This window comes from Thalassophryne amazonica, chromosome 7, assembly GCF_902500255.1.
Source record: "Thalassophryne amazonica chromosome 7, fThaAma1.1, whole genome shotgun sequence".
In the NCBI taxonomy this organism is placed as follows: Eukaryota; Metazoa; Chordata; class Actinopteri; order Batrachoidiformes; family Batrachoididae; genus Thalassophryne; species Thalassophryne amazonica.
Window position 1 is genome coordinate 105,605,981 of NC_047109.1, and position 13,768 is coordinate 105,619,748.

At 41.7% G+C, this 13,768-nt stretch overlaps 1 protein-coding gene across 3 annotated transcripts in view; it reads left to right on the forward strand.

The window, feature by feature from the left end:
• cobl (cordon-bleu WH2 repeat protein) overlaps positions 1-13,768 on the forward strand; it is a 166,016-nt gene that overhangs the window by 134,162 nt on the left and 18,086 nt on the right. For all 3 annotated transcript variants that reach the window (XM_034175268.1, XM_034175267.1, XM_034175269.1), the window contains one exon: positions 11,507-11,831. In XM_034175268.1, the coding sequence (XP_034031159.1) occupies positions 11,507-11,831 (325 nt within the window). The remainder of the gene's footprint in view (positions 1-11,506; positions 11,832-13,768) is intronic.

The window sequence follows — 13,768 nt, forward strand, 5'->3', positions numbered from 1 at the left end:
AAATTAAATTAAAGAGATTCATGGAATGAGATGAATAATATGTAAAACTAATTTCTGGTGTGAATAAAAAACTGAATTTATTTATTATTTTAAGTAAGTAAATTTTATTTATATAGCACCTTTCACAGACAAGAGCCACAAGGTGCTTCACAACATAAAAGCACAGTACACCACACAATACATCAGACAATGGCCGAGACATTTAAAAACATAACATAGGATAGCAAAGCAGCCCAAAAGCTAAGCAAAAGCTTGTGTAAAAAAGAAGGTCTTAAGTTGGCTTTTAAAAGTGACGACAGAGTCCAGAGAGCGCAGAGAGAGCGGGAGACCATTCCAAAGCCTGGGAGCAACAGCCTGGAAGGATCCCTCTCCTCTAGTTGCACAACGGGTGCGAGGAACCATCAACAAATTTTGGTCCACAGACCTCAACGCCCTGGCAGGGGCATAAGGCTGGATGAGGTCACAGATATAGGGAGGCGCCTGGCCATGTAGAGCTCTAAAGGTTAAAACCAAAATTTTAAAATTGATCCTGAAGGACACTGGCAGCCAATGAAGCTCCTTTAAAATTGGGGAAGTATGAGTCCTCCTGTTAGCTTGTGTCAGAATTCTCGCTGCAGAGTTCTGTACTAACTGCAGTCGACGCAACTCCTTGTTTAGACATGAAAACAAACTGTTACAGTAGTCTAAACGTGTTGACACAAAAGCATGAATAATAAGCTCTAAATCATTTCGAGACACCATTTTCCTGAGCTTAGAGATGTTTCTTAATTGAAAGAAGCAATTCCTCGTCAGCTGTTTACAATGCCGTACCAAAGACATGTCTTTGTCAAAGATGACACCCAAGTTTCGAAGACATGATTTAGCAGACTGGCCCAGGTCTCCCAAGTACTGCTGAATACCTGTAATATGGGCATCAGGGGCAATAACCAATGTCTCTGTTTTGTCTGCATTGAGCTGAAGAAAGTTATTCGTTAGCCATTGTTTTATTTCCGCCAAACAGTGGAGGAGGGAATCAAGCCTCTTAATCTTAGATGGCTTAAAGGAGCAGTAAAGCTGGATGTCATCTGCAAATAACTGGTAAGAGACATCAGTAAATCTTTGAATGATCCTACCTAAAGGGATCAAGTACAATAAAAACAAAATGGGGCCCAATACAGAACCCTGAGGGACTCAGCATAACAGGTCCGCAGACTCTGACCTTATATGGTTAGCAAAAACGCTAAAGCTACACCTGGACACATATGAGAAAAACCACAGAAGAACTGACCCCAACAGTCCGACATGATCCCTCAATCTATTCAGCAGGACCTGGTGGTCAACAGTATCAAAGGCAGAGGACAAATCCAAAAGAACCAACACGGTGGATTTCCCAGCATCAGCAGACATCATAATGTCGCTGGACACTTTCAAAAGAGTTTCCGTAGAGTATTGTCTACGAAAACCGGACTGAAACCTGAATCATGAATTGAAATCATGAACTGAAAAATCATGAATGTTATTCTGATCCAGGAAGAGTGTCAGTTCGTCTGAAACCACCCTCTCGAGGATCTTAGACAGGAATGGGAGCTTAGAAATAGGTCTAAAACTACTTAGCTCCATTTGATTTAAACCTGTTTTTTTCAGTAGAGGCAACACTATGGCATGCTTGAATGCACTGGGAAACACCGGTGGACAAAGAAAGATTTACCATTCTAGTAACACACGGACCAATTATCTCAAATAATTTAATAAAGAGCCTGTAGGGAAGGATGTCCGATGCGCAAGAGGAAGGTTTCATCTTGCTCACCAATGCCGAAATATCAGCAAGTGTCACAGCCCTAAATGAAGACCAAATGCTGGGAACAGGCTCAATAACAGTAGAAGTACCACACAGGGAGGGTGGAATTTTATCCTTAATCAACTAGATTTTGTCAATGGAAAAAACTCAAAAAAGCATTGCTGTCAGCCTCAGAAAACACAGGAGTAACTGAAGCAGCAGGACATACAAGAGAGTTGATTGTATCAAACAACACTCTGGGATTCTTCTTATTCACAGACACCAGCTGACGTATGTAGACAGAGCGGGCACTCTCAGCCATTTTGTTATATGATAAAACCAGCTCCCTGAGATGAAGCTTGTGAACCTCAAGTTTAGAGGATTTCCACAGGCGTTCAGTCCTACGACAGTCTCTTAAGACTTAAGAGCTCTTCATTTATGCAAGAGCACTCATTTTTCTGTAAAGACACGTATTTAACAGGAGCCAACTGATCAAGAATAGTATCACAGTGTTGGTTAAAACACTGGATAAAATTGTTCACATCAAGGAAATCAGTGAACAAACAAGGATTAAACATAGAAGAAAATCTTTCTGCAGTATCAGCAGTGATGATACGCCTCCGAGACTTATCTTCTAAGGGCTTCTGATCAGAGCTGAAATGCAGGTCAAACGAAACGAGACTATGGTCGCTCAAGTGGACATCTTTTATAGACATATTTAAAATGTCTAGGCCAAGTGTAAAAACTAAATCTAAAATGTGACCCTTTTGGTAGTGGGCTCAGAAACATGTTGCACAAAATTAAAAGCTTCAGTCAATGATAAAAGCGCCATAGCAGAGCAAGATAACTTGTCTTCAACATGAAGGTTAAAATCTCCAAGAATTAAAACAGACATAATAACATAATATAAAAACATAACGTAATTTTAAATTATCTTTCTTTTTTCAGACTGACTGTCAGGTATTTTCCATTCGGTTTCGACACACCACTGGCTTTCTTCTTTGGGGGAGGAGGGACAAAGACTTTTGCTTGGCTGCACTTATGATCTTGCAGTGGCAGCTAGTGATTTTATTTATTTATATATTTTGGAAATGTGCTTAAGGTCATATTGTGTTGGTTTTAGAACTATGCAGATGTTGTTTTTTGCAAAGTTATGCGTGTGTGCATAAACATGTGAAAGCATAAAATACTGCGCTTTTACTTGTAGTTTGCTGTGTGTGTGTGTGTGTGTGTGTGTGTGTGTGTGTGTGTGTGTGTGTGTGTGTGTGTGTGTGTGTGTGTGTGTGTGTGTGTGTGTGTGTGTGTGTGTGTGTGTGTGTTGTGGCTGTTGCTGGCATGACTAAGCTGTTGCTGGGAAGGAGTTGGGAGGACAGCCCTGTGAGTCATTACCACATCTCCTGGAACTCACTGTTCTTGCCACACCATTAGGACGAGGCCCAAAAGTCACACACTCATGCACACACAAAGAAAGAGAGATAGAGTGTGATCATGAGCATGTTATTGTCACTTCAGAATACATTGCATCAATTTACAGTAATTTACCAGAAAATTATTCCAACATTCACCGCAACAGCATATCTAAGTGCCCCCCTCTCTGCAGTGGTGGTTAACCCATGAGCAATGGAAGGCCAAGTGAGTGCAGGTCTGTGTTCAACCTGATTTTATTCCACTGTGAGCCGAGTGAAGAAGCTCTGTGGCACATGGGTGCTCCTATGTTGGAGTAGCTGCAGCCCTGATAAAATAAGGCTCAAACGTTTACTACAACAAAAGTTGGGCAGAACTAATTATAGTGCAGCAGATAGCAGAATATTTGCAGAGGAATCCTTCAAATCCGGTTACAAGCACCAAAGTTTGACTGTGTATACCTTTTGGTACATATTTTAGAAAAATAACATTAGCATTTGAATTTTCAATAGGGGGCCAAGTAGGGGTCAAATGAAGAACTGCATAGGGGTCAAAAAAAGTTCCAATCATATTGAAAGCTATACCACATTATGTGTCTGATCACAAAGACTCCCAAAAGGTATAGTTTGGACTATCTGTGACTGAATGTTCTGGAGTTATGGGGTAAAAACAGCAAGAATGGTGACAAAAATCACTTTCAATTTGTACAGCGCTCAAAAGTTAGTTACTCCAATTATATTAAAACATGATGCAAATTATTGGTTGAGTTAGTAGGATTTTAAAAAGGAATAGTTTGCACCATGTGTCATGCTTAGTTATGAGTCATGCTTAGTTATGATGTTATGGGGTAACATGTCACATGTCATAGAATCCAATGGACGTCGACATTGTTTGATCTTTACTTTGGAGATCAAACATTCAACACAGTCAGAACTATTCCATTTGTTAATCCTATTAGTTCAACCAATAATTTGCACCATGTTTTACCAAAACTGCTCCAGTTTTAACTTTTGACCCCTGTACAAACTGAAACTGACCTTTGTCACCATTCTTGCTGTTTTTACCCCATAACTCCAGAGCATTCAGTAATTGATAGTCCAAACTAGACCTTTTTGGAATCTTTGTGATCAGACACATAATGTGGTATAGCTTTCAATATGATTGGAACATTTTTTTGACCCCCATGCAGTTTTTCAATTGACCTCTATTTGGCCCCCTATTGAAAATTCAGATGGCTGTTATTTTTCTACAATATGTACCAAAATGTATACACAGTCAAATTTTGGTGCTTGTAACTGGATTTGAACAATTCTTACAGTTATCTGCTGTACTATTAACTTGGAAACAATAAAGAAGACTGTTGCACGGCAACAGAACACAAGCCCTCATCCAATTGGGAATTTGCAGAAAATACGTCATCTTGAGCAGCAGCGTTGGTGCTGCTGTTCTTCGAGGTTCCTCACCTGTGTATTGGACTGTTCATGGTTGTTTTGCTGCTGCTTGTAAAGTACGTCAGTCTATTTCTAGAACATTCCAGCTGAGTAAGATTTTATAGAAGTGGAAGTGGCATGGTTATCTTCTTTGATCATCTGGATGTTTGACACATTTGCTTCAGTTGCACCAAAGGTCAGTGATATCACTAAGGCTTGGGATTGGACATGAGTGCATGATTGCAGGTCACAGTTGAGTTCAACACATCCGCAAATTGGCCAAGTAAATTGTTTGCTGTCTGAAGTGAATCCAAATGAATTCAGTCATTGCAACTTTAATAAAAATCCACTTCAAAAAACAAACTGTCTTTAAAAGGTTAACAGTCTTGCTGAGCTCAAACTCTCTTTTTTTAGGCATGTCCTGGTTACACTTACACAGTTTCACACTCATATTATGATGCTGACCAACACAACTGCAGTCTGATCTGTTGGCAATTTGCGCAAAGGTACCTTCGGAGTGGTAATGAAAGAGGAGCAAGGAAATGGATTCCTTTTTCCTTGTATTAACTCATTATTCTTAATCAGGGTAGGTTGTGAGGCATGCACAGTTGTGGGATATTACTGCAGTCATCACATGGCTGAATTGCTTTGGATTCTGGCTAGTTACAAATCTGGCAGACCTGCAACCTGTCCTGATTGCCCAACAGTCTGGTCTACAGCCTCTTGGCCTGGTACAGTCACTGCACTCCTCAGCAATGAGGCATCTGCATGTTAGATCATGTTTTGGAGAACATGCCACATGTCTGTCAGGCTTGGCAGTCAGAAACAGCTGGACACAAATGCGGACAGAGTCAGGTAGCTCTGTATATAAAAACAGTTTACTGAAACGGCAAACGGGGTCCAGTACACAAGAAGGCAGTCCAACAAGAGAAAAAGTGCAACTAACATCAGGCCTAGGTGTGGTCGGATAAACAGGCAGGTGGTCATACACGTGGAGGTGAGCAGGATGAGGAAACACCAGGAACAGAGGTGGAGAGAAGGCACATGAATCTGGCAAGGGAACAGCAAATAGTGAACCTTAAATACACCCAGGTGATAAGCTGCAAATTAGGAACAGGTGTGCGTGGAAAGCACCAGAACGAGGGTGTGGCCAGAGAGTGTGAAACGCCCACCACCAAGAAACAGGAGACAGACAAGAGAGATAGGGACAGACAGACCTAAGCAGGAAAACCCAGCAAGAGAATAAACATACAAGAAAATAAATAAACAAACAGTAACAAAACAGACCAAAAAATAAAACAAAGATGCCAAAATCTCACATCCTGACAATGGCTATATTAGTGTTATTATTATTGTTGTTTATATATTTCATTGGGTTGCCAATGGGTGGCTTTACTGGTCTAACCTGACCTTAATCTAACCATAAAGGTGGCGCAACACTGTACTCCATTCAATAGTGATTGCACATCCAACTGGGAGAAGCTTCAGTGGGCTTAACATTTCCATCGACCTGTGCTTATGGATGCAAAGACTTATCTTGACAGAAGCGGTTATGTTGAATGACGATCCTGCCAGACATGTTCGACATTTAACTCCTTGTGATCCATTTTTGATGGATGCCCATCTCTTACCCATTTGCAGAAAAATTGTGTGCAAAACAAATGTGCACAATTCACTCACTCCACTACACATTTGAACTATCAGAACACAAGACTGGCACAGCTGTCAAAGTCCTGGGAGTCAGAATATGACAACATTTTCCTCCTGACTTTTCCATGTTGGTCTTTAACTCTCTTCGACAGACTCACAATTCATGCGCAATCAGACAGATGCCTTTTATTAAAAATGTGATTCAATGGTAAATTATTTTTTTTATTCCCTGCTGAGTTGCTAGCACTGTATTTTGACTTTGCTGCAGAACACCTAACAAAGTTTACATTGATTTTTATTTTCTTGGCCCAAAATTCAGCGAGATCGGTGACAAAGTAAATAAGTCTTCCAAAACCCACAGGACTGACCAGAGCATGACTGTACTAAATAGATGACAGGGTATGAAGCAACGCTATCTATCACTGGAGGCTAAATTGGTACTGTAAAAATTAAATTAAAAGGGTTTGTTTACACTGAATCCACCCACCCGTCATTAAGGCTGTTTTATCAAGCCATAAGTGGTTGTGCTTCAGGCTTGCGATTGTATGCTTGGCTTGTGTTTTTGGTTTTTGTGTGTGTGTGTGTGTGTGTGTGTGTGTGTGTGTGTGTGTGTGTGTGTGTGTGTGTGTGTGTGTGTGTGTGTGTGTGTGTGTGTGTGTGTGTGTGTGTGTGTGTGTGTGTGTGTGTGTGTGTGTGTGTGCGTGCGGTGTCTCAGTGAACTTTCAAACTAACATAAATGCCTACAGTATTTTCTTTCTTTTTTTTATCTTGGTTTGCCTGCTTTTCATGCTTGTTCATCATCTGCTGCATCTTCCTTTCAAACAACTGTCAGCAAGATTTGTTGTGTTATTTTCCTCAGTGTTTCTGCAGGTTATCAAAAAACCATTAGGTTTTCAGATTTAAGTGAAAACAAAATGAGGTGAGGTCTACAAAACCTTTTGAAAAATAGTGCATGACATTGAAAGTATAGAAGAACTCTCATTCATTCAGGGACTGGCACTTTGAGCATTGATTTGACAAGTTCCTCAGCAAAATGGGTCATCTGTGATATGTCATTTTAAAAATATAGTTTTGTACCTAATGAGAAATTGGGAAAGTCCTCTGCTGGAATAGGGTGGATTGTCCCCTCTGGTTCAAGAGAGCTTTTCAGGCCCAAGTGAAGGAGTTCAAGTCTCTCCTGGATCTTCTTCATTAGTGGGGGTAAGATGTAGCATGGGATTGACAGATGGAGTGGGGCTGCATTCGAGGTCCTCCACCGAATAGTTGTGGTGAAGAAACGTCTGAGCCAGAAGATAAATCTCTCGATTTACCAGCCAATTTACACTCCTATCATACCTTCGCCTGTGGCCATGAGCTTTGGGGGCGTGACCAGAAGAACAAGCTTCAGGGCTCGAAATAGTACGTGCATATGCTAGTTTGTGCACGTAATATTCAAGTGGTGCACGTAATTTTATACTCCACTAGCACTTGTGCAAGTAACTTTATCCAAGTTTTATCAACTGTAAGCACCAGTAGAATGAATCAGTAAAGGAATAAATAAGGAAAAAAACAATTTCCAGTGTGTTGTCTTCGTCTTCTCTGCGTTTTCTGACTCTCACACACAGATCGAGTTGCTGTGATGATTCGCTCGCGCGCATGTAAAAAAAAAACAAAAAACTGTCTGCTGCTGCTGGAAGCCACACCCTCACAAGACAACGTTACCCAACATCAATTTATGATTCCTGCTGTGTTCCATTGTTCCCAAAGTATAAATCACGCAGGATTGTTTTTATACCATGTTCACAATGCAGTAAAAGCTACACGCTCAAAAAAGAGCACAGAAAAAAAATGCTGCTGATTGCAGCTCCTAGCTCTTCTCTCACAAAAAAGTGTTTAAATAAAATCCATAAGTCCTGCTCACAGACTGATTGCCAGAGACAGGACTTGTCCACATCAAGTATAACTCCAGACATCTCCACATTTACTCACGGACAGTTCGTTCGCATAGGAGGAAAGATAAACTATAACAGAACTCAGAGCGCAGACCTGCAGCTCAGCACAAGAACAAATATAAACTAGAAGAGAAATCAAAGTGCACAGTCTGGCTGTGCACTTTGATTTCTCTGTGCAGAGAATCTGCAGGCTGGGTTCTCACCTCCTTTCTGCCCCCTGCTGCGCACACCTGACTCAGATATTCCTGCGTCGTCATGATGCCACAGGAAGCAACTTGAAGCAGGTCCGGTGTGGTTATGACAGAGTTTGAGGGAAGAGCAGCAGCAGCGGCAGACTTTTTTTTTTCACGTGCACGCACGAACGAATTGTCACAGCAACTCACTCCGTGTGTGAGTCATAAAATGCAGGGAAGACAAAGACAACACACTGGAAATTATTTTCCTTATTTATTCCTTTATTGGTTCATTCTACTGGTGCTTATAGTTGATAAAACTTAAAAAGTTACTTGCACCAGTGCTAGTGGAGTATAAAATTACATGCACCGCTCAAATAATACGTGCACAAACTAGCACATGCACGTACTATTTCGAGCCCTGTATGCAACACGTGTAAAATCGTAGCTGCCTCTAACGCCTCGTACACCTGCTGTTACAACTATTTGCGCACACCAGCGGCTGAAAGACAGAGCACGCACTATGAGAGCCCATTCGATCCCTCTTGCGGCAGGTGTCAGCCACACACGAACATCTACACCGTTCACTTGGCACTTAGAAAATGTGTGGCCCTTCGCGCTACTAGCACAAAAACAGTCAGCAGACAATCACTTTTGAGCTGGCGGTGAAATTGCCGCCACGACTGTGAAGTTGACAAGTACACATGTGGCGTGCCAGAGTGTGAGCTCCCCCCACAACACATGTGCGTAGTGTCACGTCCCCCCTCCCAAACACATGGTGTGCATATGGTTGACGCGTCCCCCTGCAGGCGAGGCGTCTCTCACCTGATCACAGAGTGACACCTTGGTCTGTGCGCTGAACGAACGGGGGCGTGGCTGGCTGCCAACAGCTGTTGGGACATCTCTGGTCCTGCACATCACAGCTGCAGAACACGTACAATGTTTTGACAGACACAATCGTGTGTGTCCTTTGATTTCTCTGTGCACAGAACCTGCAGGCTGCGTCCTCACCTCCTCTCTGCCCCCTGCTGCGCGCACCTGATGCAGATATTCCTGCGTCATCATGACGCAACAGGAAGCAGGTCCGGTGTGAAAGGGGCTGACACAAACAAAAATTAAACATGTTTAATTTTTGGCGTCCGATTTGCTTCGTCCTTTGCGTCCCTCGTGATGTTGTGGCGTTGAGCTGCTTGTCTCGACACTGAGTTGCTTCCACGCAGCGTCGTCATGACGACACATGACGCAACTGGAAGCATCCCTGGTGTGAAAGGGGCTTTACGGGCCCAGAGAGGAAGAGTCTGACACATCAGAGGAGGAGTTAAGGTTGATATAAGACTGACTTTTGGTTGTGCAAGTAACTTTTTTTTTTTTTGGTGCAAGTAACTTTTTTTTTGTTACTAGCACCAGTGCAAGTAGGTTAAAAAATGTATTTCGGCCCCTGAGATTTCAGATACAAGTGGCAGAAATGTGGTTCCCCCTTTGGGTATCCAGGCTTATACTCAAGGACAGGGTGAGAAACTTAAATATCCTGGTGGAACTCTGAGAAGATGCACTGCTCCTTCACATTGAAATGAGCCAGCTGAGGTGGTTTGGTCATTCAGTGAGGATACCACCTGGTCATCTCTCTAGGGAGGTCTTCCAAGCATATCTAACTGGGAGGAGGCCCAGGGGAACACCCAGGACATGCTGGAGGGATTACATCTCCCAGCTGCCTTGAGCTGCTAGTTAATGGAATAAGTGTCAGAAGATAAATTAATAAAAAATTGTCTTGATTTGGATATCTGCATGCATCAGTGTTTCCATAACAGAGCTACTGGAGTACAAAGTTCAACAAAAACTTTAATATCTGATTTGTAGACACCCTTTGATCTATATTCACCGGCATGATGTTATAATACGGCCTTGTTAAGAAATGGGTATTCCATTAAATTAGATGATATCCATCTTTTCACTGCAGAAAGGTCCAATTTTGCAATATGAAACACATTCATAGACTGTATACTGGGAAAACGGTTCTTGACGTCATTCACAGACCTGGCTTGAAGGTAAAATGGGTGGTTTGAAATATCACCAGCTTGGCACTGCCTGACTCCATCTAACTCCCAGCCAACCAATAAATGGGGAAAGAAGTGGAGGGTGGGCAAGACTGGCATGACAAGTGAAGTCCAAAAATGGGCCTTATTTCAGTTATAAAACAAGCTCAGGCTAACTTTGGTTCGGGTGTTGCATTAACACGTTTTCTGTGGACAGGGTTGTGGTTTTCATATAATGGTTGAAATAGTTTCAGGTATTAAAATTCATGACCAGCTTATTGCCTCAGTAAATGTGGAGATAATGTCACAAAGTTTTCAATAATTTTTTGTACTAGTGGTGCTAATATACAGTTAAGTAATACTCAAATTTCACTCAATGGAACTCATCAAGCACAGACTTCTTTGTAGTTAACCACACAGCCAGTCATATTATGAGATGCTCATACAAACACAATCAAGCTCAAAGCAGATAGAAGTGGACTTAACCAGCCACTGCCTCTCCAACACACACAAGCGGCCTCACCAACACACAGTGGCCTCACCAGCACACACAAGCTGTCACTGAAACTAACCATGCCCCTAATTATTCATAACTTTATGGCTTAAAATAACTTTAACTGATGAGTTATGAAAAAGTCCAATTCGACATACAGCTGAATGGGGAAACTAGGTAAAGAGACCGAAATTGTAAACATGTTTATTTCTGTTGTAAAGTTGGACAGTTTAACATGGGCATCTATGTGTAGTGACTGTCTTTTGGAGCCAGCCTCAAGAACTGCAGGATTAGTCAATGTTGTGTTGGCTTCAATTCTCAGCACCAGAGGTTGAGGCTTGGGCACCTGACCTGCCACAACAGGCATTTACATTTGTGTTCTCTGACATAACAGTGAAAATTAATCCAATGGCTGTGTATAACAAATCCAAGAGGTGCTGCATAAAGAGAGAATAACAGTGGACCTAGAACAAACCCCTGAATTCCATGAAACTAAAACGGTTAAGTGGAAGTTGATTGTTGCTAACATGACTAACTTACAATTAACTGTTGAAACTAACACTGATGACACCTCGTGATGCAAAAATCACCCTTCTTTTACCTCTGTGCATTCTTTTGTCACTGTTTATACCCTAGCCCATCTCCACTCTACACAGACCTTTTTGTCCAGAGGCCAAACCGCGGACACTAATACAGTTGAGGAAGAGACTCTGTCCTTGGGCAGCAGCAGTGGTAACAGCAGCATGCCCGATCAGGGTTACGCTGCCTCTGAAGGCATGGCTGAAGGCGAGGACTCAGGCCTGGTCAGCTCTCCCTGTGATACCCAACCAACATCCCCAGATGGGAGTTTGTCTCTGGATGGAAGCAGTGGAGGTGTGGGAGAAGTAGGAGCACTGGGGGCAGTACGAGACAATTGCAGTGACAGCGATGAGGGGTGTGCCACCTGGGAATCCAGAAGCAGGTATATGTAGCACACCATGTGAAGTTTTGCATGAAGGAAAATAAATATGGGCCCAGTGTTATTAAGGCGAGATAATTGGATTTCAGTTGTTGTTTTTGTTTTTAATGCCATATTTTTCGGTTCTCTGACCTGAACTGAATTTATGTACTTGTTTTTTTAAGCTGGCTTGACACCGGAGAACTTTAGTAACAGATTTTGCAACTGGGAACTCCTGTCTTTTCAGTTATAGCTTTGATTTTATGACATTTTCTGTGTTATCTTTATTCGGAATTAGAACAAATTTGTGAAATTTGCCACAAGTCATGTGGACCCTCCTTGAAATGACACATAAAACAGTTGGAGAAATGCTGACCTAAATAGTGGAGCATTGCTGCTCAACCTTTCTAATAGACTTCAAAAGTGTCTTTATTTTAAATGCGCCAGCAGTACTTACAAAGTGCATGAGTTATATCTGAGTTACAGCCAATGCTGGAATCATCAACCTTTTATTTCTGGATTTTATGGTTATGGTTTTAGGCCTACATTCAAAGGTTCTTTGGGGGGAAAAATAAATGCTGCCCCAGATCACTTGGCTTTTAAATTTGTCTGAAATGAGTGGTAATGTGCCCAGACCAAAGACCCTTCATGAATCCTGGGCCTGGCCTGAAGCGGTTGGCTCTTTGGTTTTCCAGGAAAACCACTATAACCCTGTTTTCTCAGAATTGTTGAGGAAAAGTGGACCAGGCCAAGTCTCTTAGAAGACAAATTCTATTTGATTTGGCAGTCCCCATCCAATTTGTTATGGCTAAAGCATCATTGACTCATGAGAGTAACTTTGCTAAACCCTTGAAGAGATAATTCAGGCGAACAAAACACATTTGAACTGTGGTCATATCTTTACAGCTACATATTTCAAAAGCAGAGTCCAATGATAATAAAGTCGATATTTGAAGAACAAAAGGTTTAAACTAATAGGTTTATTTTCTTTTCCCCTACTGCTGAACCACTTTACTTTTTCAGCTTCTTTTTTGTAGCAGAATGAATTACTTTGGAATCTAATACCACACACAGTGGTGATTGTTGGTTTATAAAAAATATATATATACGGTGAGGAAAATAAGTATTTGAACACCCTGCAATTTTGCAAGTTCTTCCATTTAGAAATCACGGAGGGGTCTGAAATTTTCATCTTAGGTGCATGTCCACTGTCTGTGAGAGACATAATCTAAAAAAAAAAAAAAAAATCCGGAAATCACAATGTATGATTTTTAAATAATTAATTTGCATTTTATTGCATAAAATAAGTATTTGAACACCTACCAACCAGCAATAATTCTGGCTCTCACAGACCTGTTAATTTTTCTTTAAGACGCTCTTTTATTCTTCACTCTTTACCTGTATTAATTGCACCTGTTTGAACTTACCTGTATAAAAGACACCTGTTCACACACTCAGTCAATCACACTCCAACCTGTCCACCATAGCCAAGACCAAAGAGCTGTCTAAGGACACCAGGGACAAAACTGTAGACTTGCACAAGGCTGGGATGGACTACAGGACAACAGGAAAGCAGCTTGGTAGAAGACAACAACTGTTATGATTATTTATTAGAAAGTGGAAGAAACACAAGATGACTGTCAATCTCCCTCGGTCTGGGATTCCATGCAAGATCTCACTTTGTGGGTTAAGGATGATTCTGAGAAAGCTCAGAACTACACAGGAGGACCTGGTCAATGACCTGAAGAGAGCTGGGACCACAGTCACAAAGATTACATTAGTAACACATGATGCTGTCATTGTTTAAAATCCTGCAGAGCAGCAAGGTCTCCCTGTTCAAGCCAGCACATGTCCAGGTCTGTTTGAAGTTCACCAGTGACCATCTGGATGATCCAGAGGAGGCATGAGAGAAGGTCATGTGGTCAGATGAGACCAGAATAGAGCTTTATGGAATCAACTCC